Source organism: Myotis daubentonii, chromosome 3 (assembly GCF_963259705.1).
Source record: "Myotis daubentonii chromosome 3, mMyoDau2.1, whole genome shotgun sequence".
Classification (NCBI taxonomy): domain Eukaryota; kingdom Metazoa; phylum Chordata; class Mammalia; order Chiroptera; family Vespertilionidae; genus Myotis; species Myotis daubentonii.
The window spans coordinates 107,389,022-107,414,085 of record NC_081842.1 but is presented as its reverse complement, the minus strand read 5'-3'; the positions used below and the strand labels follow the sequence as shown (position 1 = coordinate 107,414,085).

General features: G+C 41.9%; 2 protein-coding genes across 11 annotated transcripts in view; one reads left to right on the top strand and one right to left on the bottom strand.

Annotated features, from left to right (window-relative positions):
• Nucleotides 1-9,013, top strand: part of HPS3 (HPS3 biogenesis of lysosomal organelles complex 2 subunit 1) — a 75,130-nt gene extending 66,117 nt beyond the window's left edge. For 2 of the 7 annotated variants that reach the window (XM_059688188.1, XM_059688186.1), the window contains 3 exons: nucleotides 170-260; nucleotides 7,127-7,166; nucleotides 8,477-9,013. In XM_059688188.1, the coding sequence (XP_059544171.1) occupies nucleotides 170-260; nucleotides 7,127-7,166; nucleotides 8,477-8,639 (294 nt within the window). In that variant the 3' untranslated portion in view covers nucleotides 8,640-9,013. Of the gene's footprint in view, nucleotides 1-165; nucleotides 261-7,126; nucleotides 7,167-8,476 lie in introns of those variants that run through there. The other 5 variants (XR_009451887.1, XR_009451886.1, XM_059688187.1 and 2 more) reach the window with 5 other exon arrangements.
• LOC132230557 (ceruloplasmin) overlaps nucleotides 1-25,064 on the bottom strand; it is a 100,252-nt gene that overhangs the window by 5,631 nt on the left and 69,557 nt on the right. Inside the window, exons 14-19 of one of the 4 annotated variants that reach the window (XM_059688185.1) lie at nucleotides 23,807-23,935; nucleotides 19,718-19,824; nucleotides 17,789-18,005; nucleotides 17,273-17,412; nucleotides 16,540-16,702; nucleotides 11,287-11,758 (exon numbers count right to left, since the gene is read on the bottom strand). In XM_059688185.1, the coding sequence (XP_059544168.1) occupies nucleotides 11,742-11,758; nucleotides 16,540-16,702; nucleotides 17,273-17,412; nucleotides 17,789-18,005; nucleotides 19,718-19,824; nucleotides 23,807-23,935 (773 nt within the window). In that variant the 3' untranslated portion in view covers nucleotides 11,287-11,741. Of the gene's footprint in view, nucleotides 1-11,286; nucleotides 11,759-16,042; nucleotides 16,132-16,539; nucleotides 16,703-17,272; nucleotides 17,413-17,788; nucleotides 18,006-19,717; nucleotides 19,825-23,806; nucleotides 23,936-25,064 lie in introns of those variants that run through there. The other 3 variants (XM_059688184.1, XM_059688183.1, XR_009451885.1) reach the window with 3 other exon arrangements.

The window sequence follows — 25,064 nt, the reverse complement described above, 5'->3', positions numbered from 1 at the left end:
AAACCAGAAGACTGGCTGCTGCTACAACTTCTGTTATAACAAAGTTGCCACCTTAACCAAAATGATGCATTTTGGTCCAGTACTTTCCCGCACCATCTTCTCATTCTTTTTGGAAATCTTAATGTAAAATGCAGCAAACTTAAAACTTATTCATTCTTTCCTAAGATAGACTTTGTGGTGGAAAAAACTGCTGCCTGAACTTTGTCAGAGAATAAAATGTGGCGGAGAGAAATATCAACTTTACCTGTCATCATTAAAAGGTAAAATGATCATTTTTGCTTGATTATATATTTAATTGCATCTTAGCTTTAGTTTCCATAATTTGTTGAAGCCCTGCTTTCTCTAGTGAGGGGAAGAGGTTCTAATCGGCTGGAGCTGGCTTTCAGCGTTCAAACTCCCCCATTGTATTTGACATGCATTCATCTCTTCTAGCTACAGAGCTCACCCTTTCAGTTAATCTTTTCAAACATAAGTTATCATAGCACCAGAAAGTAACAACATCAGGATTTCAAAAATTGGAATTTTCATTAATACAATTACATTTTTATTAGTGCTTAATTTATTTCATGAAGGAAATTAAGATGGTTATCATTATTAATCATAATTATAAGCAAGTATTGAGGAATTACAAGATTCTCAAGGATTTTAAAGTGGTGTGTCTCTAAATTATGCAGTATTTTATAGCATTGGTAGTTATTTTTTAAATTTCAAAATAATGCTTTGTAGATCTTGATAGATACATGCTTATCAAGTTCTTACTCTTGTGTTAATATCACCACTTTAATTGTTGGCCTGATGACAGAGGGTGTGGCTATAGTGATTCCAGTGTTGGAGTTGTGTTTTCTAGCAGAGCTCATTGTCTTTAAAGTGTTAGGCAGAATCAGTGCTTATTGGAAGGAGTTTTTCTGAAAATCTCCCTTCATGATTGGGAGGAGGTGACTATACTCGAACGTTTTGTGCTGCCCATCTCCCTGATTGTTCTTTGGTTTTCAGAAGATGGAAGTGTCAGGTGTTTGATTGCCTGACCCACCTGCATCATATTTATCACAGAATTTTGAACTGATCATTTGTGTTAGTGCAGTGGTTCTGAACCTTGGCTGCACATTAGAATCACCTGGGAATCTTTTTAAAATCCTGATTTCTGGGCCTCATCCTCCGGAAATTCTGTTTCTTTGTTACTAATGTTGTGGCCCCACCCCATAACAAAGAAACAGAATTTCCGGAGGATGAGGCCAGAAATCAGGATTTTAAATAGATTCCCAGGTGATTCTAATGTGCAGCCAAGGTTGAGAACCACTGTGTTAGTGGATCACTTTCCAGTGCAGAGAGCCCACATCTTCACACCTCAGACACATATTACCTTACTCAAAAGACTCTTTACCCTTTTTAAATGTGTGTTTTTCTTTAATTAAATTTATTGGGGTGACATTGGTTAATAAAATTATATAGGTTTCAGGTATACAATTCTATAATACATCATCTGTATATTATTGTGTTCACCACCCCAAGTCAAGTCTCCTCTGTCACCATTTATCCCCCATACAACCTCTCAACCTCTTCTACTTACCCCCACTCCCTTTCCCTTTTGGTAATCACCATACTATTGTCGGTGTCTATAAGGTTTTTAGGTTTTGTTCGTTTCACCTTTTTCTCCCTACCTAAAACCTGTCACCCCTCTGATAGCAGTTTGCTCTCTATCTATGAGTATGTTTCTCTTCTGTTTGTTAGTTTATTTTTAAAAAAATATATATTTTATTGATTTTTTACAGAGAGGAAGGGAGAGGGATAGAGAGCTAGAAACATCAATGAGAGAGAAACATGGATCAGCTGCCTCCTGCACGCCCCCAATGGGGATGTGCCCGCAACCAAGGTACATGCCCTTGACCGGAATCGAACCCGGGACCCTTCAGTCCGCAGGCGGACGCTCTATTCACTGAGCCAAACTGGTTAGGGCTGTTTGTTAGTTTATTTTGTCTATTAGATTTCGCTTATATGGTATATGTCTTTCAGTAATTAACTTATTTCAGTTAGCATAATGTTCTCCAGGTCCATCGATGCTGTTGCTAAGGGTAAGATTTCCTTCATTTTTGTAGCCTCCTAGTATTCCATTGTGTAGTTGTACCCCAGCGTTTTTATCCACTCATCTACTGATGGACACTTGTGCTGCTTCAGAATCTTGGCTGTTACACAGGGATGCATGTGCATATATTCTTTCCATTTAGTGTTTAAGGTTTCTTCAGATATATTCCCAGAAGTGGATTCATTGGATTATAAGGCAGTTCCATTTTTAAAAATTAAATCTTTATTATTGAAAGTATTACATATAACCCCCTTTTTCTCCTATTGGCCTCTTCTAGCCCGCTCCCATCTCCCACCTCAGGCCTTCACTACCCTATTGTTTGTGTCCATGGGTTATGCATATATGGATAAAAGTTCATTGGTTGATCTCTTCCCACCACCACCCCCTCCCTCTAAGATTCTGCAGTCTGTCCCATGCTTCTAGGTCTCTGGATCTATTTTGTTCATCAGTTTATTTTGTTCATTAGATTCCATATATGAGTGAGATCATGTGATACTTGTCTTTCTCTGACTCACTTATTTCACTTAGCATAATACTCTCCAGTTCCCTCCATGCTTATTTTTTTTAGGTAGGCATGTAGTGCCTTTCAGGGCTGCTTTAGCTGTGTCCCAGAGATTTGGGTTGTTGTGTGTTTACTTTCATTTATTTCCAAGAATTTTAAAATTTCTTTTTTGATCTCATTGGTAACCCATTCATTGGTTAATAACATCTTATTTAGCCTCCATGTGTTCGAATGTTTTTTACTGTAGTTGATTTCTAATTTCATTTCATTGTGATCTGAAAAGATGCTTGATATAATTTCAGTCTTCTTGAACTTGTAGAGACTTGTTTTATGTCCTAACATGTGGTCTATCTTTGTGAATGATCCATGTGCACATGAGAAGAATGTATATTGTGCAGCTTTGGGGTGAAATGTTCTACAAATGTCAGTTAAATCCATCTGATCCAGTGTGTTATTTAGAGTCACTGTTTCCTTGCTAATTTTTGTCTAGAACTGTGGTTGGCAAACTGCGGCTCGAGAGCCACATGCGGCTCTTTGGCCCCTTGAATGTGGCTCTTCCTAAGCCTTAGGAGTACCCTAATTAAGTTAATAACAATGTACCTACTTTTATAGTTTAAGTTTAAAAAATTTGGCTCTCAAAAGAAATTTCAATCGTTGTACTGTTGATATTTGGCTCTGTTGACTAATGAGTTTGCCGACCACTGGTTTAGAAGATCTATCCGGTGAAGTCAGCAGCAATTTAAAGTCCCCTACTATGACTGTTTTGCTGTCAATCTCTCCATTAAAGTCCTTTAGAAGTTTTTGTTTTGTTTTGTTTTTAATATATTTAGGTGCCCCTATATTGGATGCATATATGTTTGCCTGAGTTATACTCTCTTGTTAAATCGATCCCTTTTAGTATTATGTAGCGACCTTTGTTGTGTCTTGTGATGGCCTTCATTTTGAAGTCTATTTTGTCAGATATGAGTATTACTACCCCAGTTTTTTATGTTTCCATTTGCATGGAAAAAAATTTCTCATCTTGTGTGAGTCTTTTGTTTTAAGTGGGTCTCTTGTAGACAGCATTTAGTTGGGTCATGATTTTGTATCCATTCAGCTACCCTATGTCTTTTGATTGACACATTTAATCCATTTACGTGTAAGGTTATTATTGACTAGAGGCCCGGTGCATCAAATTTGTGCACTGGAGGGGGGTGTCTCTCAGTCCAGCCTGCATCCTCTCCAATCTGGGACCCCTTGGGGGATGTCTGACTCACAATCCAAGACTGCTGGCTCCTAACCACTCGCCTGCTTGCCAGCCTGATCGCCCCCTAACTGCTTCTGCCTGCCAGCCTGATTGACATCTAACTGCTCCCCTGCTGGCCTGATCGCCCCCATCTGCCCTCCCCTGCAGGCCCAACGGCCCCCAACTGCCCTCCTCGGCCAGCCCGGTCACCCCCAACTGCCCTCCCCTGCCGGCCTGGTCGCCCCCAACTGCCCTCCCCTGCAGGCCTGGTCCCCCCCTAACTGCCCTCCCCTGTGGCCTGATGGCCCCCAACTGCCCTCCCCTGCAGGCCTGGTCGTCCCCAACTGCCCTCCCCTGCCGGCCATCTTGTGACAATGTGGGGTCGGCCATTTTGTGACGATGTGGGGCGGTTATCTTGTGGTGGCCATCTTGTGGGGACGGCCATCTTGTGATGACAGGACAGCCACCTTGTGACAGTGTGGGGGCGGCCATCTTGTGACAACATGGTGGCGGCCATCTTGTGATGACGTGAGGGCATGAGAGTCATTTTGCATATTACCTCTATTATGTAGGATAGGTACTTATTTATTGCCATTTTGATTCTTTATGCCTATGTTTCTCTCTATATTTCTTCTACTCATTACCGCAGACCCCTTAGCATTTCTTGCAATGCTGGTTTGGTGGTGATAAACTCCTTTAGCCATCTTTTTGTCTGAGAACCTCTTTATTTCACCATTTATTTTGAATGATAGATTTGCTGGATATAGTACTCTTGGTTTCAGGTCCTTTCTTTTTATTACCTTGAATACTTCATGCCATTCCCTCTGGCCTGTAGAGTTTCTGATGAGAAATCAGCTGACAGCCTTATGGGAGCTCCTTTGTAAGTAACAAATTGCTTTTCTCTTGCTGCCTTTAAGATTCTTTGTCTTTAATTTTTGGCATTTTAATTATTATGTGTCTGGGCGTGAGCTTCTTTGGGTTCTTCTTGCTTGATACTGTCTGTGCCTCCTGGACTTGTGTGACTGTTTCCTTCACTTGCTTAGGGAAGTTTTCTGCCATTATTTCTTCAAATAATGGCACTTTCTTCTCCTTCTAGCACTCCTATTCTGAGAATACTAGAGGCCTGGCGCATGAAATTCATGCACTTGGGGGTGGTGTCCCTCAGTCCAGCCTGCACCCTCTCCAATCTGGGACATCCCTCTCACAATCTGGGACTGCTGGCTTCCAACTACTCGCTTACCTGCCTGCCTGATTGCCCCTAACAGCTTCTGTCTGCCAGCCTGATCACCCCCTAACCACTCCCCTGCCAGCCTGATCGCCCCCAACTGCCCTCCCCTTCCGGCTCAGTCGCCCCCAACTGCCCTCCCCTGCTGGCCCGGTAACCCTTAGCTGCCCTCCACTGCAGGCCTGGCCGCCCCTAACAGCCCTCCCCTGCTGGCTGGGTCACCCCTAACTGCCCTCCCCTTCTGGCCATCCTGTGGCTGTGGGCACCACCATCTCTGAGGGCGTGGCAGTCAATTAGCATATTCCCTCCTTATTTGTTGTGGGCGCCGCCATCTTTGAGGGTGGGGTAGTCAATTAGCATATTCCTTCCTTATTGTCTGTGGGCGCTGCTATCTTTGAAGGTAGGGCAGTCAATTTGCATATTCCCTCCTTATTGGCTGTGGCAGTCAATTCGCATATTCCCTCCTTATTGGCTGTGGGTGCCATCATCTTTGAGGGCGTGGCAGTCAATTCGCATATTCCCTCCTTATTGGCTGTGGGTGCCATCATCTTTGAGGGCGTGGCAGTCAATTCGCATATTCCCTCCTTATTGGCTGTGGGCCCCGCCATCTTTGCGACATTGTGAAGGTCAGTTAGCATATTCCTTCTTTATTAGATAGTATTGTTTTGATTCATGTTGTCCCATAGCTCCCTTAAGCTGTCCTCCTGTTTTTTAATTGTTATTTCTTTTTGGTTCTCTGATTGAGTGATATTTTTCTGCCCTATCTTCTAATTCACTGATCCAGTTCTTAGCTTCCCTTAATCTCCTGTGTATTCTTTCCAGTGTGTTCTTTATTAGTGCTATGTCATTCTTTATTTGCGACTGGTCTTTTTTCATAGTTACTATATCTTTTCTCATGCTGTAGAGCTTCTTTGCCATCATTATGCTGAACTCCACATCAGATTTCTTATCTCCATTTTGTTTACCTCTTCTTCTGGAGAATTCTCTTGTTCTTTGATTTCGGGATTTTTTTTTGTCTTCCCATTTTGTCTGACTGTTTGGGTTTGTGTCTATGTATTAGGTAGATCTGCTATGACCCAGTCTCTAGTGCAGGACAATGTCAGATGCTGTTTCTGACTAGCCCTGAGTACTGTGTTTGGAGCTATCACCAATCCACCTCTTATGGCTCCCTCTGCTGGGGCTGATTGCCTTTGGAAAGTACCAAGATGTGCACCAGGGTTTGCTTTTCCTAGCCCAGGGCCAGAAGGAGATCAGAGACTCAAAGCCTCCGGAGGTCCACCTCTGTCTGCAGTCCAGTTTACACTCAGTTTTGCTTATACTCAGACCATCAACTACTGGGTGGGGCAAGAGAACTTCCAACAGGGTGGGGCAACTTCCTTTCCTTCAAGCAAAAACCACCTGGATATCAAAGGTTCTAGAGAAAGATTTTACTCTGTGGGCAGCTGTATTACATTGAAAAGTGACCGGGATCAGAACCTGGAGAATTGGAGCTGAGTTCCAGGTCTGCTACTTACTGAGTGACCTGAAGCAAGCCAAGTTTTTAATATCCTGGGACTAATGAGAAGTTCAGGGGTAACTCTAGAGTAAATGTTAGGCAAAATTGCAAGATGGTAATGTTGGAGATGGAGGTCAGGTACTTATACTAGTATATGCTTAGGAGCTTGGATTTCATATCTCCAATGCAGTCTTTCTCAACGTTGGTACTATTGACATTTTGGACTGAATAATGTGTGTGTGTGTGGGGTGTGTGTGTGTAGGTGTCTCCTGTACATTTTAGGATGTTGAGCAGCATCCCTGGTCTCTACCCACTAAATACCAATAGCACTGTCCCAGTTACAGCAAATAAAAATTTCTACAAACATTACCAGATATTGCATGGGGGGCAAAATAATAATGGTTGAGAGAGAACCTTTGCATTAATGCAGAGCCATTGAACCTGGGGTTAGTAGCTGGCTTGTTTCAGAGAAATTGTTTTTCTGATAATGAACTGTGTTTATTGTTACAAATTTTCATACTCTAGTAAATTCTAAAAATAACGTTTAAAAAGTCATTTAAAATCCCACCAGGCAGAAATAACTGGTTGTGTTTTTTTAGCATTTGATGAATATTTTCTCAGCATGCTAGAGGATTTAAGGTACTCTTAAGGATTTAAGATCTTGACTTTGTTCTTCAAGTTATAATCTGTTAGCCTCTCACTAGTTGGCAGCCGAGAATTGGGAAGTGGCAAGACTTTTTTGTTTTGTTGGCTTTATAATCACTGTGCACTGGCCCCCAACTCAGTATTTTTTTTGTGTAGTATACTTCTTATAGGTACCATAGTTAGGCTAAATAAACTGGTTTGGTAGGAAAGCATTGGTAATTCATGTTTTTCATGTAGGTTTTACAAACTAGTTAGTAGTTATTATTAAGGTTCTATTATATATCAGATGTGAATCACTGTATCTGAATTCTCAAAGGCCTCTAGAAGCTAGCAAATGGTACCACTACATTATAGATAAGGAAATTAGTACTCAGGAGGTTAAGTGACTTTCTTAAAGTCACCCAGAGAGTAGGTAGAAGAGTCTGATCCCTGCCCAAGTCTGTCTGATTCCAGAGCTAGGGATCTTTTCCATACATCACTGCTGCCACACTCATTAACTTTTAGCAGCAAGCACTTGTCAGTCCTTTATGTAAAGGGCGATTAGGTTGCTGAATATTGGACAGATAACTTTGGATGGATGCACACACACATGACTAGATTTACTTCAGTCACTTGGCAAATAGAGTAAGTGGTGGACATGCGAAGATCACACAGGGAGTAGCACTGAAGTATATTTATTGGGGAACATTGTTCTTAGGTGTCACCCCTTCTCCTCCCAGCAGAAGGCAGCATGTATTCATTCATAAGCAATAGAATCATAAAATTTCATAGTTATCTTTACAAAAATGTTTGCTAAATTCTTAATATTTATAATGTTAACAAAAGCTTATTACTTTTCAGTTTAGAAAAAAAGATAAATGGTCATAAAAACAGTTTATGCTTATTAATAACATGAAAATTTCAGCAGTTTAGGAAAATTTCAACTAATTTAGGAAAATGTTACCCAACAATTAATAGTATTTCTTGTCCTAGCAAATAATGTTTATAAATTAGCTTTTAAAAACAGTATTCTAATGATTGTATTTTTTTTCAGAAGATAAAAGAAATTTATTGGAAAATATTGTAATAATTTCTCTGAATCAAATGAAATAGTAAATCCAAATTGCATGGGGCTAATATATAATAATAAACTTCAAAGGATTCTTGAAAGAGTATATAATAAGAAGTTGTTAAACAATAAGATATGATTTTTTATTTCATAATTATAATATTTTTTTACCTGAACTAACTTCTGGCTTGTTGAGTGATAAGAGAATTGGATAAAGCCATTTTGTTCTAACTCTGATATTTTTTCCTGCAAACAGAAACACTGTCAGTTGTTGCTGTGGAACTAGAACTAAGGGACTTCTTGAATGTCCTTCCAGAAGATGGCACTGCAGCATTTTTCTTGCCATATCTTCTTTATTGCAGCCAAAAGAAATCATTGACTTGAAGGTATCATTTGGAAATCAGCATAATAGCATTTGAGACTGAATTTAAAAAAATTGAATGCCAAGTAAAAATATAAATAAAGGATTTTCATATTGAATATGTGCATATATTGCAAATGCTTTCATGTTGCTTACCTTACCATGGTATTTCATAATTTATTGCCTGAATCCATTTAGATTCCATCTAGAATCTAAAAACTACAAGGTATAAGAATTTCCTCAAAGAAACCATATATTTTTAAAAGTAGAGATTGATTTTTATTTCAAGGAACATCAATTTACTGTTGTCAGAGATATGACAATCTTTCTCATCCCAGGACTACAAAGAACCATTTTGCAAGTATGTGTGAAAGAATGTCACTCCATGAGGTCCAAAATTCAGTCTCCTTGATTTTTCCAGTTTTTCTATTGGGTCCCTTTTAAAAACAATTTTCTTTGAGAAAGATGTTAATATTTTACCACAGTAAAAGATTTCAATCTTTATTATTTTGTTACTTTTAAAACCCACTGCTACCTTTCTTTCTGAATCACATGAAGTAGAATTTTCCAAAGTAACTTTCTTGACTAGCTGTTATCATGATATGCTGAATACATGCTTTTTAGCCAAAACCTCATTTCCATTTTTTGTTGATGTGTACTCCTGCTCTTTTAGCTAGAGTGTATGTGAAAATAAAGGAACATATAATGGTATTCACAACTGTGTCATCTTTTTTAACTCATCTCAAACAATTTTGAGTCCAGGTTCAGCTCATTGACAGTGTGCTTTGACTTTGGTTAAGGCTGGGCATAGTGCTACTCACCAGGCATCTGCCTCAACCATATTTTGAAAGTTTTCTGAGGATTTAATCTATACAATTCTTAACTCTGCCTTTTTTCAGTTTCAGATTCATATCCTTTTGACCATTTCTTCAAGAGTTCATCTTTCTATTTTATTTTAAATACTCCTTTAACTTTAACTTTTACTTTTTATTTTATTATTTGTTTATTACTTTATATTTTACTAGAGGCCCGGTGCACAAAAATTTGTGCACTCGGGGGAAGAGGGGGTCCCTCAGACCGGCCTGTGCCCTCTCGCAGTCTGGGACACCGCGGGAGATAACGACTGCTGGCTTAGGCCTGCTCCCAGGTGGCAGAGGGCAGGCCCAACCCCTAGGTGCAGCCCCTGGTCGGGCTCAGAGCAGGGCCGATTGGGGAGTTGGGGCGCCTTCCCCTGTCACACTCAAGGCAGGGTTGATGGGGAGGTTGCGGCGCCACCCCCTGTCACACACAGAGCAGGGCCCTTCAGGGGGGTTGGGGCTCCATACCCTGTCATGCACAGAGCAGGGTCAATCAGGGGGTTGGGGAGCTCCCCCCTGTCACACACAGAGCAGGGCCCATCAGGGGGGTTGGGGCTCCATACCCTGTCATGCACAGAGCAGGGTCAATCAGGGGGTTGGGGAGCTCCCCCCTGTCACTCACAGAGTAGGGCCGATAGGGGAGTTGGGGCACCGCCCCCTGTCATACTCAGGGCAGGGCAGATCGGGGGTTGGGGCGCCGCCCTCTATCACCCACAGAGCAGGGCCGATCAGGGGGTTGGGGCGCCGCCACTGTCACACTCAGGGCAGGGCAGATGGGGAGGTTATGACTCTACCCCATCACACACAGAGCAGGGCCCGTGGGGGGGGAGGGGGTTGGGGCGCCGCCCTCTATCACCCACAGAGCAGGGCCAATCAGGGGGTTGGGGCGCCGCCACTGTCACACTCAGGGCAGGGCCAATGGGGAGGTTATGGCTCTACCCCATCACACACAGAGCAGGGCCCATGGGGGGCGGGGAGGTTGGGGCCCCGCCTCCTGTCACACACAGAGCCACAGGGTGATCAGGGGGTTTGGGCTCTGCCCCCTGTCATGCTTATCCCGGTGCCAGGAGGCCTGGTGACTCTGCTGATCCTGGTGCTGGGAGGCATATTACCCTTTTACTATATAGAATAAAGGCCTGGTGCACGGGTGGGGGCCGGCTGGTTTGCCCTGAAGGGTGTCCTGGATCAGATTGGGGGTCCCCACTGGGGTGCCTGGCCAGCCTGGCTGAGGGGATGATGGCTGTTTGCAGCTGGTCACACACCCTTCAGGGTGGGGTCCCCACTGGGGTGCCTGGATGAGGGGATGATGGCTGTTTGCAGCTGGTCACACAGCCTTCAGGGTGGGGGTCCCCACTGGGGTGCCTGGCCAATCTGGGTGAGGGGCTGAGGGCTGTTTTCAGGCTGGGACTGAAGCTCCCAACTGCTCCTTTTTTTCTTTTCTTTTTTTTTTTTTAATTCTGGGCCAGCTTTAGCTCTGAGGCCTTGGCTGCTGAAAACAGGTTTCTGGCCTTTGTTTACCGTCTGTATTTGATACAATGTTGCGGTCTGGCTGGCTGAAGCCCCGCTGAGTAAAGCAGGTTTCTGGGTTTTTTTAGCTTCTATATTCACAACATAGTTGCTTAGAGTTGCAGCTGAGAGGCCGGCAAGTCAGGCAGGGAACGTTGGAGTCCTCCGTCACTGAAGCAAGCAAGCCTCCCTGTTCGCATCAGCTGCCTGGCTGCCGGCCGCCATCTTGGCTGCCAGTTAATTTGCATATCTCGGCCCTACTCTGTGAGTGACAGGGGGCTTAGCCAATGGGAAGGGTAGCGGTCGTACGCCAATTACCATGTTTCTGTTTTATTAGTGTAGATTTTTAATTATACTTCCCTGTACCCCTATGTCTACTGGTTCCTTAGGAATGATGTCAGCAGCACATTACAGGGATTGATGGGGAATCCAAAGATTGGAAACATATTAATGAATCTTAAAAGTAATCCTTTGAGGTCTATCCAAGGACAATATCTGGTCATAGATTTTTTTTTTTAAAATACAGCTTTATATAGCCCCAGTGATGGTGACACAAATGGCCTATATTAATCAATTTAAATACCTAGTGTGTTAGAGTCAGCCATGTGTAATAGTCAGTTGAGGTTTTCGTGTGAAACAGTGTAACACAGTTTCCCCGCAAAGCACAGAAGTGTATGTTTTCAGTCTTCCTTTAATGTTTATAGATATTCTTAAGTAAACATTCTATTCAACACTTTCAATACATTATAATGAATTGGTGGTGGTTGTTTTTTCTTTTCACTTAACACCAATTTCTTTCAGCCAAACTTGGTCTCTATAGAAAAAGAAATTTTAAGACCATTATTAAAAATAGTATATATCATATGATTAAAAAATGTACATGGTACTTTAAGTATATTCTAATTTTTTAATATTAGTTATTTTGTTTTAATTATTCTAGATTCATTTATATTTTTCTGCTTGCTCTATGTTTAAAAACACGTCTTTCATTCCAGTACTGCTTTGTTTAAAAAAAAATTACTTCCCTCCCTCTTCTCCTCCCCCAAGATCCTTATCTAATAAAGAGGGAATATGCTAATTGACCCTCATGCCGTTGCAAAGATGGCAGTGCCCACAGCCAATAAAGAGGGAATATGCTAATTGACTGCCCTGCCCTCAAAGATGGCAGCGCCCACAGCCAAAAAGGAGTGAATATGCTAACTGACTGCCCCATCCTCAAAGATGGTGGTGCCTACAGCCACAAGATGGTGGTGCCCAGTCCCCTCAGCCCTGCCGAGGCGGCAGGCACGCGGCAAGGCCCCGGCTGCTTTGCGCACCTGCCTCGAGAGTCCCCCAGTCCCCTCAGCCACCCAGGGTTGGCCCAAGGCGCAGGCAAGCCTCAGGTGTTAGCTGCCCAGCTGCCCAGGGCTGCCTGAGGCACAGGTAATCAGGGCTGGCCAAGGCTTGCGCTGCTGGCAGTGGCAGCACCAGAGGTGTGATGGGGCGTCGCCTTCTCCTGATCACCAGGTTGCCTCCTGCCCCTGAGGGCTCCCAGACTGTGAGAGGGGGCTGGCCGGGTTGAAGGACCCCCCTCCAGTGCATGAATTTTCATGCACCGGGCCTCTAGTTAATTATAAAGGGAAAATAGTAACTTTTACAATGGAGAAACCTGGCTGATACTACCTTAATTAAACACTCAAACATAACCCAGTAATGGAACAAATCAACATCTTCTGCCTCTTGACATGTGTATTGAGAGAAACAATATCACTTCTGTGAGAGTCTGGCAAAGAAATGCCTAATCTGAATCTAATTGTGAGGAAACATTAGGCAAATCCAAAATGAAGGACATGCTACAAAGGGATGGTCTTGCATTCTTTAAAAATGTCCCAGTTGCAAAAGAGAAAGACTGAGGGACCTGTTTCAGACTGAGGGTGACTGAGGATGTGCTAGCTGGATGAGACACATGAGCAGGGTTTTCATTTTCTAGGAAGAATATGATTAAAACAGTTGGGGAAATTGGAATAGGGTCAGTAGTTTGAGATCACTTTTAAGTTTCTGATTTTGATAGATGTGCTGTGTTTATGTGTGAGAATATCCTTGTTTTGAGGAACATAAGTGTATCCTATATAATAAAAGCCTAATATGCAAATCGACCAAACCATGGAAAGACTGGTTGCTATGATGCGCACTGACCACCAGGGGGCAGATGCTCAACGCAGGAGCTGCCCCCAGCCTGCAGGCCCCAGGCCAGCCAAGGCAGGTGCCATCAGAGGCCCCCCGATCACCCCGCCGGGCGCCCCACAGATCAGCCCTGATCACTGGCCAGGCCTAGGGACCATACCCATGCATGAATTTCTTGCACCGGGCCTCTAGTATATTTATAATGTAAATATAATGTCGATATGGGGAGAGACAGGGAGCTCGGAGAGAGAATAAAAGAGCAGATGTGGCTGTGCAAAAGAGCAACATTTTGTGGAAAATAATAACATCTGGATAACTGGGTGAAGGGTGTATGGGATTTTTTTTTTTTTTTTGTACTGCTCTTGCAGTTTTTCTGTAAATCTGACATTATGTCCAAATGAGTTTTTAAAATTTCTTTTCATTAGGTTAATATGGGGTTAGATATTTACCAAGCAGAGTATTACATTGGATTTGGTTGCTTAGGAGAAATACAGACTATACAGCCTCGGCCTATAAGGAACTTAAATCTATGCAAACTTTTTTCTCTAGGGGTTACTCCAAAATGTCACAGTATAAAAAAAGTACCCCTTTTTATATTTGTCATAGGAGGTCTTTATTATGCTTCCTCTGGTAGGGGAAATGAAGCATTACGTTAAGTATGACAGGACATCCATAATTTTTTTCTAAATTTTTTTGGGGGTGGGGAGGAAATTGTGTTTCTCCTGGTGCATAATACTGAAAGATTTCAAGCTAACCTCCAGTGTTCTCTGTGTGTCATGGTAGGAAAAAACTTATCTGAGATTCAGAATTAATGTAGACTTACCCAAAGCTTTATCAAACTTCTATTTAAAGATAATTCAGACTGATAATGTGGCTCCCCACTTTTCGGTATATAGTTTAAACTGTCTTTTTTTTATTCATTACTGCTTCTTTCAGTCCCATACAATATTTTTCTCTTTGTAAGTGCCAAATTTCTCTTTAATTTTTTTCCAACATGTGTTTTTCCTTCACATTTTTCATTTGTTCTACAATTTTCTCTATGCTTCCCTACTTTGTTTATTTCTATTGAGTTTTAGAGAGAGAGGAAATGAAGAGAGAAACATCGATGTGAGAATGGAACATCAATCGTCCGCCTTTTGCATGCCCTCCACCGAGGATCAAGCCCACAACCCCAGACATGTGCCCTGGCTGGGAATCAAGCCAGCAAGCTTTTGGTGCACAGGATGATGTCCAACCAACTGAGGCACACCAGCCAGGGCTTTTCTATGGCTTTTTAAAATATATATATATATTTTTTTATTGATTTCAGAGAGAAAGGGGGAGAGAGAGAGAGATAGAAACATCAATGATAGAAACATTCATTGACCAGCTGCCTCTTGCACACCCCCTACTGGGGATCAAATTTGCTCCTGACCGGAATTGAACCCGGGACCCTTCAGTCTGCAGGCTGATGCTCTATTCATGGAGCCAAACCGGCTAGGGCATCTCTATGGCTTTTTAAGACAATCTCCCCTTTCTTAACCAAGCAAGCAGTCGTCTCCCTCTTCTCCTCCAGACTCATTATGCAGGGGAACCTTCTCCTTGTCTGTGTGGGGTTGCATGTAGCAGCAGCCTCTATGTGCCAGCCATTTGCATGCATGGATTTCCTACCCAAATGTTCTCTTACTCTTGGTTATTTTTCTGAATAAGAACCATCCTTTTGTATGGTAAGCATGTATGCTAATGTTCTTTAGAGTCTAAAGTTTTCTTTTTCTCTTTGATCCTTCACCCTGCTCATCAGTTGCTGGCATGAAGCCTGGTGGTTTGTTTGTCTGTGTGAGTCTTGGGTATTCCGGTGCTCAGTATGCTCTTTGTGATCAAAATTTTGCATGGAAGCAGTTTTTCATAGTGCAAGGTGTTTATGTAAGACCCAGGAGAAATTAAAACTTTTCATTTGCATTGATGGTTGGTCTTTCAGTGATTTTTAATATTTGAAATATATTTACTTCTATATTTTCTTCCATTTATATGTTCCCTTTATGCCTATATTTAGGAAACACAAGGAGTTGTTTTCTCTACATAATTTCCCCCTGTAGGATTGCCTTTGCCAATTCTGAACTCAGAAGACCCAGGAAAGAGCAGAGCCCACAGCCACAAAGCAGGAATTTTACTTTTCATATAACACAGTGTGTTAGTGTTTATCCACAAAAGAGCTGTTTGTTTTCCTGTGAGTGGATGCTTGAGCATCTATGGGGGAGGGAGTGTTCCTGCTGGGGTGGAGGAGTGGGGAATTTATATTCTGTTTTCTCCTAGGATCTTTGCTGTGATCTGCATGTTTCTGTTACCCCCACCGCCCCTACAACCCAAAATTGTTATATATTGAAAACCTAATGTCCAAGATGATGGTGTTAGGAGGTAGGTCTTTGAGAATTGATTAGATCATGAGAGCGAGACCCTCGTGAATGGGATTTGTAGACTCCAGAGAGCTAGTTTTGACCTTTCTGCCATGTGAGGATATAGCAAGAAGTCTGAAACCCGAAAAAGGACCCTCGCCTGATCATGCTGACATCCTGACCCCAGACTAATAGCCTTCAGAACTACGAAAATAAATTTCTGTTCTTTGTAAACTACCCAGTTTTGTATTTTGTTATAGCAGCCAAATGGACTAAGACAGTCTTTCATAAACAATAATCAAGAACACCCTCACACACCTTGGCAGTGTGGTTCAGTGGTTGAGCATCAACCTATGAACCAGGAGGTCATGGTTCAATTCCAAGTCGGCCCGTGCCTGGATTTCTGGCTAGATCCCCAGTAGGTGGTGTGCAGGAGGCAACCAACCAATGATTCTCTCTCATCATTGATGTTTCTATCTCTTTCTCCCTATCTGAAATCAATAAAAAGATATTTTTTTAAAAAAAGACCAAACTCCGCCCTCCAGAATCAAAAACACTGTTCTGCCTGATTGCATAATTCAAATTATATTGATAATTGGGGAATTTTGGGGGGGTGGGGTGGGGGGAGGGATGTTTGTATACCAGGTAACACCTAGAAAAAAAGTTAGTTTTAAGAAAGAAATTTAAAAAAAAAAAATTAAAAAAATAAAAAATTTAAAAAAAATTAAAAAAAAATTTTTTAAAAAAGAAATTAAATGTATGATCCATGATCAGTGTCTTTATAGATGATATGACTGCTCACTTATATCCATTATAATTACACTGCATCTAATTGGTGTCATTTGGACTGGCTTAAGGAGTAGTGGTGCTGTTTTCAGAAAAGCAGTTATACCATTTAGCAGTTAAAAAAAACAACAACATCCTGTTCAAAGGTAGAGGAAAAAGAAAGAAAGAACAGCAAATTCACAAATGCTTCCCATTGGGGGACGTATTTTGGCAAAGTACATCTTAATTATATTTGTGGGTATATGACTTCTGGGATCACTAACGTGATATTCACCTTTATTTGGTAGAACGGTGTAAGTAGTTTCCATTCCGGCATGGATGTGGTCAGTCACATGGCAGTGGAGTAACCAGATTCCAGGTGTTCTTGGGACCATTTCTAGGGTTTGGTATGTCCCAGGGAAAATGTCGAAGACATCAGAACTATAAACGCCCCTGTGCTTTATTAGAAAAATGACAACATTTATATGAAGTTTATTATATGTGAGAATTCAAATGTTTCATTGGCCAGCTCAGAGATATTAGACAAAAGGATTTGTTTAAAAAAAAAAAAAAAGCCCCTGTATATTTCTGTGTTTAATACAAACAGTGGGATATGTGGTCCTTGGATTTCTGCTAAAGCCTTGGCACTATGGCCTTCAGGTGAGTGTGGTGAAAAGAGGTCTGTTACCTCTTACACTTTAACAATGTTTTACTTTTTATTGGAGCCCTTGTGTTACACAAGGGAAAATTCCTACCCTCTCTGTTAACACTTCTATTCAAATTCCCTACCCAGGAATATATGAGCAGAACTCCATGAAAGTCCAGCAAAAACTGTAAATCCCAGGAGGAGTCCCAGATATAACAAAGACTGGTAATGGCAATTGAAACTGCCGTGTGCCACATTCTTAGAAAATAGTTATCTCTTGAAACTTTCAATTTTCCATGAGTCTCTCTGAGGAAATATTTTCTTCATTTGTATTAAAACATTGTCAAATTGAGCAAGAATAATGACCATGGCTGGCTCTTACCTTGTATTGGAAGCTGTGACCATGGAAATGCACGGAGTGCAAGTCTATCTCATTGCCCATTCCCATCAGGTACCAGTTGACTTCATCTCCCGCATGCATTGTGAGGCCTTGCAGGTTCCCAAACATTCTCCCATTAATAGCTGGGGAAGCACATGATTTTTATGTTAACTTCCAGGATATTTTAAACCAAGAAATCATAGAAAATATGATTGTGAGGTCAATGAGTGGGATCTTTTCTGAGGTACTAGAAGTTATTTCAAGACAGATGAGGGAAATGAATACTTTAAGGTCAATAATGTCACACTGCTATCTAGTCACTTAGTATCAAAAGCCTTAAGCCTGATTTGAGTTTATTTAAAAGGGAATGAGACTTTGGAATGAGGAGAGAAGTAAATAGATGATTTTGCTTTGAACAGGATTCTACCTCAAGTGAGACAGATGAGGTTCATTTCAAAATGAATAGTCTCCAAAATAATTGTATTTGAAAAGAAAGGGTTTTAGAATAATGTATCATACCATGCATTTTATTGCTTTCTATGAATTCATCATTGTCTTTGTTTACTTTCTCAGGGTGATCAGAGTATGTTTTGATGTTGTCATCTAAGTACCAAGATTCATTCTCATCAAAAACTAAAAACAGAAGTGAAAATTCCAGTTTCTTTATAGGATTGAATACTTTCAGGTAATGTCTCCGACAAACAATCAGTGGGCCAATTAATCCACTATAGAGATCCTGAAAAGAGCAAAAACTTCAGTCATCCTTGTGATATAGGTCAGGATTTGTTTGTTTGTTAATCCTCACCTGAGGATATTTTTTCCATTGATTTTTAGAGGAAGTGAAGGGAGGAAGTGAGGAAGGGAGGAGGAGAAAGAGAAAAAGAAACATCAATTTGAGGAGACACATCGATTGGTTGCCTCCTGAACATGACTCACTGGAGCTGGGGAAGGAACCTGCAACCCAGGTACGTGCCTTTGGGAATCAAACCCGAGAGCCTTCAGTGCACGGGGCTGGCACTCTAATCACTGAGAAACAGCGGCCAGAGCTAGGTCAGGATATCAGAGAACTGGAGCGGAACCTATTGCCCATGACCTGAGGAATTTTGGAAGGACTGATTTAGGTAGTAAACTTTACCCAATGTGGTACAGTCAAGTCAGCAATTTTCTACTTGAAGCTGTTAAATTGGAACAATGGTGAGTTACAGGTAGGTGGTGTGGGTGCAGAGGCCAAATATTGACTCAGCTAATGAGCAGCAATTTAAAAGAACCCCAAATGAACAGTGTTGGTTTGCCTATTCCATAAGCCAAGCACTATGCCAGTCACTGAAATTCCAGAGATGAATCATATAAAGCCTTGCCCTGTAGGAATTCAGTCTAGCCAGGGAAATAGAGGAGCAGAAGAAGGAACCCCTTGCTCTGTTGGAGGTATGTACAGTGCTAATGAACACAGAAGAGGAAGACCTCAGTTGACTTAAGCCTATGGAAAGTCTGGTTTGGCTGGGCATTAGTAGTGGTAGATTAGTTCCTGAAGGACCTTTGTGTTGTATCATGTTCAGGAATTTTAGATTTTGTCTTGTGGGACATAGGTGGCCACTGAAACATTGAACATGGAATGGCAGCGTATTTGCATTTTAGCCCAGTCATCCTGATGGTGGAGTGAAGGAAGGCTTGGAGGGGGGAGATACTGGAGACTAGGAAGCCATTGCATTGTGGAAGCAAATTACAAGGACCTGATCTATGGAGATGGAGAAAAGGAATGGGCTGAGGCCTATGTATGTGAATTCCTTGGTGGAGCTAAGAGGATGCATTCGATACTTTATATCCAGGGTTCTAGCTTGAACAACTGAGTAGATTGGGTGCTTCGATGCTATCTAGTATAACAGGAAATACAGGAGAAGGTGGAGGAAGATCTCAATTTCCATTTTAAAGTTGCTGAGTTTCCAGTGCCTATGGGACATGCTGATGGAGATGATCAGTCGACAGGTGTATAGACAAATCTGGAACTCAGGAGGAAGATTAGGACTAGAGATTTAATTCTACAAAATAATTTGGGGACCTGTTCTGATTTGTCATTGTTGAGTGTTTTGTTGGCTTTGGAATATTTAGTCAAATAGCAGTATTAGTTGTGCTGTCATTGGTGAGGTCAGCATTTTAAACCATGTAATAATAGAGCTCTGAAATCACAGACATCAGTGTTTTGTGTTTATGTATTCTGATGTGAAAGGGAAATAAAAACTGTATTGATTAATATTTAAATCTGTGTTACCCAGAATCAGCAGGCATAGATGTATCCTTAAACACAAACAAAAAGAAACCAAAGTGAATTGCAGAGCCACTTACTCCCCTGGGAATTTACTGTAGAACTGGCCTACAGAAACTAACCTCATCTTCCTTCAGCTCTGTGCCTGTTTTGGGACTTTTCACAGAACACAGATGATGTAAGTTTACCTTAACTTGATCTACAGTTGAATAGTAGGCCCATGGAATACAAGCAGAATCCTCACTTCCAGCTCCAGATCTTTCTGGGATTTTCCATATGTAAGTGTGAGTTTCACCTAAATTAATGAAGTATTGATGCATCCAGTTATATTCAGTATATATACATACACACACACACACACACACACACATACACACATATGTACATATGTACAGTGGGGCCTTGACTTAACGAGTTTAATTCGTTCCGTGACTGAGTTCGTAACTCAAATTACTCGTATGTCAAATCATAAAGTGACCGAGTGAGACACGTGATGCTGGGCTGATGTTGTGGCGTTCACTGTGACGTTTGCTGCGCCAACTAGCGGTGGGGTATCTGAAGCTGGCTCATAACCTGAATTTTAGCTCGCAACTCAAAGCAAAAAATCGGCCGAGAGCCTGCTCGTATCTCGAAAAACTTGTTAGTCAGGACACTCGTAAGTCAAGGCCCCACTGTATGTATATACAGGCTTAGTCTTAAGAACCAGTGACCCAGAAACCGGAAATGTGAAGGAAATTAGATTTAAAAAGTAGTGGTACTCAAAATTGTTTTCAGAAATTTAGTTTTAGGATAAACTGTAAGATACACATTTCTATCTTCTTTGTCAGTTATGAATTAACTGGACTTGGCATGCATGCAGTATCACAATAGCCAGAAGAGGGTGAAATAGGCCCAAACATTGAACCAGACCCTCATAGGTTTTCCCCTCCTAGTTGTTTTGGTTTTCAGGAGATAACGGCAAGCCTCCGCACAGTGCCCGGACACCACCAGACAAGCCAGGCCAGACTGAGCTCAGAGGCTGGAGTGGGTACAGAAAACCAAATGAACTCCACTGAGCCCTACAGGTGGCCAGAACCAAAATCTGCCCCTAGCCACACACCAGGTCCTCGCGGACGGTATGCAGAAGCAAGGGTGCCTAGATCTCACCCAGTCAGACCCTGCCAACTTGGATTTTCTTTATACTTTCTCTCACCCTTCCCATCCTTACCCTTGATAACTTAGATCCAAGAGCCCTTTAATTAGAATTAATATGTATAGCTCCTTTCTAACCTCATTTAAAATTTGCTCTAAGCCCTTGTCTGAGAGAGACTGAGTCTTCCCTCCTGTCTCCCTGTCTGGCTGCCTGCCTAATGAATAAATCTATTTTTTTCTGGGATAACTGTTGGCTTGGACTTTGGCCTCTCTGTGCTCAAAGGACATCAAATTCCTTGATGTTGTTTGGTAAAAGTGGCAATTCCAATATCCCAACTTGAGGAAATGTTGCAACAGATCTCTTCTTAGCTTGAAGTGTGTTTCTCTACTACACTGTCCTCATCCCCACCGAGCTAGCACCTGCCCCAGTCTCCTGTGTCTGTGTGTCTGGACCACACCATGTGACTCCCTTGCTTCACCATGGCCTTCCTTTTCTCCTTTTGTAGCTATCCTCAGTGATTTCACGATACCTGGGGAAGAGCCATCAGACCTTGATCTCATAGGTCACTGACCTCTCTAGTTTGTCCCATTCTGTCTGTCATACTATACACTGTGTGGTCACAACTCTGTCACACACAGGACCGTACCCTGTACCTTGACACTCTAAAGATGGTCAGTTGCTCCACTCTCCTGTCTTGTGCAGGCTTCTACCCTGGTCCATTTGTGCTGTGTTCTCTAGCCGATCTCTGCTCCCAGTCACCCAGGGCTTCTTGTACAGCTGCTCACAGGACCTTGACTTTCAGCCATGAAGGGCACTGTAAACTCCATGTATGTAGTAGACCTCACTATTACTTATTCATTCTGTCAGACTTTAATTGGCCAGAGTCTAACAAACCTTTATTAGGGAGTCAAGCAAGACATGACGGATGGTCTCAAGGGATGTGATAAGCTAGTTTCTTTTTCCTTAAGCCCTCCATCTTTTCTGTCTCTATGTCCTCACCCTTTTCATAAGAAGACTATTTTACTGAGAATAAAGCATAGATTTACCTCCAGAATATATTGTCCCTTCATCTATACTTATTTTCATGAGCTGAATAATGGCATTTCCTTCATTTCCACCACAATCTGCTGTCACCAGGTGCCCAATGCCCAACCTTGGCACTGACTGGACTCCTCCTCCTTCCCTAACCTTCTATAATGCCCAGCCTTTCAGCAGGTCCTCTTAACACCACCTTTAAAATAAAACCAGAATGTGACAACTTACCATTTCCGCCATTTCTAAGCTGGTCCAAGACTCATTTACTTACCCAGATTATCACTAAAACCCTCTAACCCAGCGGTTCTCAACCTGTGGGTCATGACCCTTTGGGGGTCGAACGACCCTTTCACAGGGGTCGCCTAAGACCATCGGAAAACACACATATAATTACATATTGTTTTTGTGATTAATCACTATGCTTTAATTATGTTCAATTTGTAACAATGAAAATACATCCTGCATATCAGATATTTACATTATGATTCATAACAGTAGCAAAATTACAGTTATGAAGTAGCAACGAAAATAATTTTATGGTTGGGGGTCACCACAACATCGTGGCATTAGGAAGGTTGAGAACCACTGCTCTAACCAATCCTTGCTTCTTCCCTTGTCCCCTACAGTCACTGCCACACACTAGCCAGACAGTCCTTTTAAAAGTGTTCATAGGATCATCATTCTCCAGTTCAAACCCTTGTAGGGTTTTTAGGATAAAATCTAAGGTCCTGACTATGACCTCTTAGGTCCCTTAGCATCTCACCTCATCCATCTCTTCCTTTTGCTCTGCTGGCCTCTGATCTCCTCACTGTTCCTCAGACATACCAAGTCCCCTCCCATCTTGGGACCTAGAATGCTCTTCTCACACAACTCTTCCCAACTAAGTGGATTGTTATTTTTCATAACTTAAATGTCTTCACCAGTGGCAACTCCTCAGAGAAGCCCTTCTGATCACCCTACCTAAAATAATGCCATTGTTACTTATTCTCTCTCATCTGCCTTAATTTTATTATTATTATTTTGGTTAATCCTCACCCAAGGACATTTTTCCATTGATTTTAAAATTTTAATTATTTTTTTTTAAGAGAGAGAGAGTGGAAGGGAGAGGGAGAGACAGAGAGAGAAACATCGATGTGAGGGAGACACAGTGATTGGTTGCATTCTGCACACCCCAACCAGGACCTGGATCAAGCTTGCTACTGAGGTATGTGCCCTTGACTGGAATCAAACCTGGGACCCTTCAACCCACAGGCCAACACTCTATCCATTGAGCCAAACCAGTTAGGGCTCATCTGCCTTAACATTTTTATATATTGTTTATCTCCTAGGAAGACTGTGAGGATCATGAGGGCAGGGCTTTTCATTTCTACTCCCATATATAGTAATTTATTGTTTCTCACTTGATGTACAGTTGCACGTATACAAAACAGAGTTGATTCTTATATTATGATTTATTAATTATTGTGTTATTTTCCATATGAACATCTGTAAACCTACTTCTGCCCCACCCTGTATTTGGGAACTGCTAAATTACTGAGAAATGGCTCTTCCCTAAGAGCCAACTTCACAACTAATAGATGAAAAATACAGTTCCTATGAAAGAAAATACACCCCTGAATTTAAGTTATTTTGGCTTTTACTCTGTTAAACATGTATTGAGTTCTTAAACATTTCCGATAGTGGGTTAGATACCAGAGGTTTAAAATTTCAAGTGGCAGCCTCTGTCCTTAGGATCCTATCCTCAGACACAGGCAGGAGAACATTCAGCCACGTTCAAGGTGATCAGTGTTGTCTGGGTGTGTTCTAGCTGCGTGGAGAGAGACCATCTCTTCTGGCTCAAACCTGCGTGTCTGTGGGTGCCCAACACCATCAGATTGCTTCCTCAGTGCTGTGCATTCCTTAGTAGGTGAAGGCAATCACACACACATGCAGACACTTCTCTGTGTCCCCTCTTGACCACCTCCTTCACTTTCTCAAGCAACAATCATTTGGAAGGAGTATCTCCCTGACAAGTGATTTGTGGAGAAGCTGTGAAATCTATCGCACACCTCCACCCCATGCGTACCTAGGAAGGTGGAGTAACAGTAGCAATCTCCCACCCCATGAGTACCTGGGAAGGTTGGAGTAACAGTAGCACTCTCCGTTTTCACCCCATGGGCATGTATTGAGTAGGGCCTTGTAGCCATGTTTTTAAAGATAATAGTCACTTTGTCTCCAACATCTGCATGAAGTTGTGGACCTGGCAAGAGTGAAGAGGAAGAGTGGCTTATATGCTGTCAGATCAGAAGTTCTAACTCAGAAATAAAAACACAGATTGGATAATTTAGCATTAAGGCCCTAGTCCAGTGATGGCAAACCTTTTGAGCTCGGCATGTCAGCATTTTGAAAAACCCTAACTTAACTCTGGTGCCGTGTCACATATAGAAATTTTTTGATATTTGCAACCATAGTAAAACACTTATATTTTTGATATTTATTTTATATATTTAAATGCCATTTAACAAAGAAAAATCAACCAAAAAAATGAGTTTGCGTGTCACCTCTGACACGCGTGTCATAGGTTCGCCATCACTGCCCTAGTCTGTTTTACCTCCTGTGGCTCCGTGCTGTATTACTATTGGATTATACCTCATTCCAACGGATTCAGGATAAAAACACTAGTATGGCTGCAATCTCTTATTTTATCTCCAGGCCTGGGGAAGTTTGGGCCTGAAAGCCCCCTGCAGTTTAATGGCCTAATCCTGGTGAATCACTGTGACTCATCCCTGGCCTGGAGTCCTGATCTCAGCATTTGGAATTCCAGAATTTCCTGGGCGTGAATTAATAACTGCAGGCAGTCCTGCATTTGAAAAGATGGGTAGGGCTACCCCGCCTTCTCTCCTCTCCAGCCAATCGTAGCTTGTTTTCTGTCTGGGAGAATTTCTGTGAACCAGCAACACTGCATTCTCCCTGGGGTATCTTTCTCTGAGTCTGAGGATAACCAAGCCCCAGAGAGCTCTGTTAGTGTGGAAACACAGTGGGGTTGGGAGTGGTGTCCCTTATACTTGACGATTTTCAAGGAAATTCCCAAGACCAGTGTTAGTCAAGTTCTTAAACATTGTGTCTTAAAATGATTCCTAAAAAATTGAAGAGATCTTTTCCCCCTGCTGTGTGCACAGTAACACGTTTTTCTTTCCCTATCTCCTTATCTATATATAAATTTCTCCCCTTTGGAGTTAATCATTTACATCTTAATTTTAAAAGTAAATAGCTATGATTTTTTTTTTTGAGGGATGGGAGAATAATGGAGAATTTGATTAAGAATTTCATTAGAAAGTAAGTTCTAGGAATTTCACCCAAACTATAAGCATCAGTTTAATAAACACCAA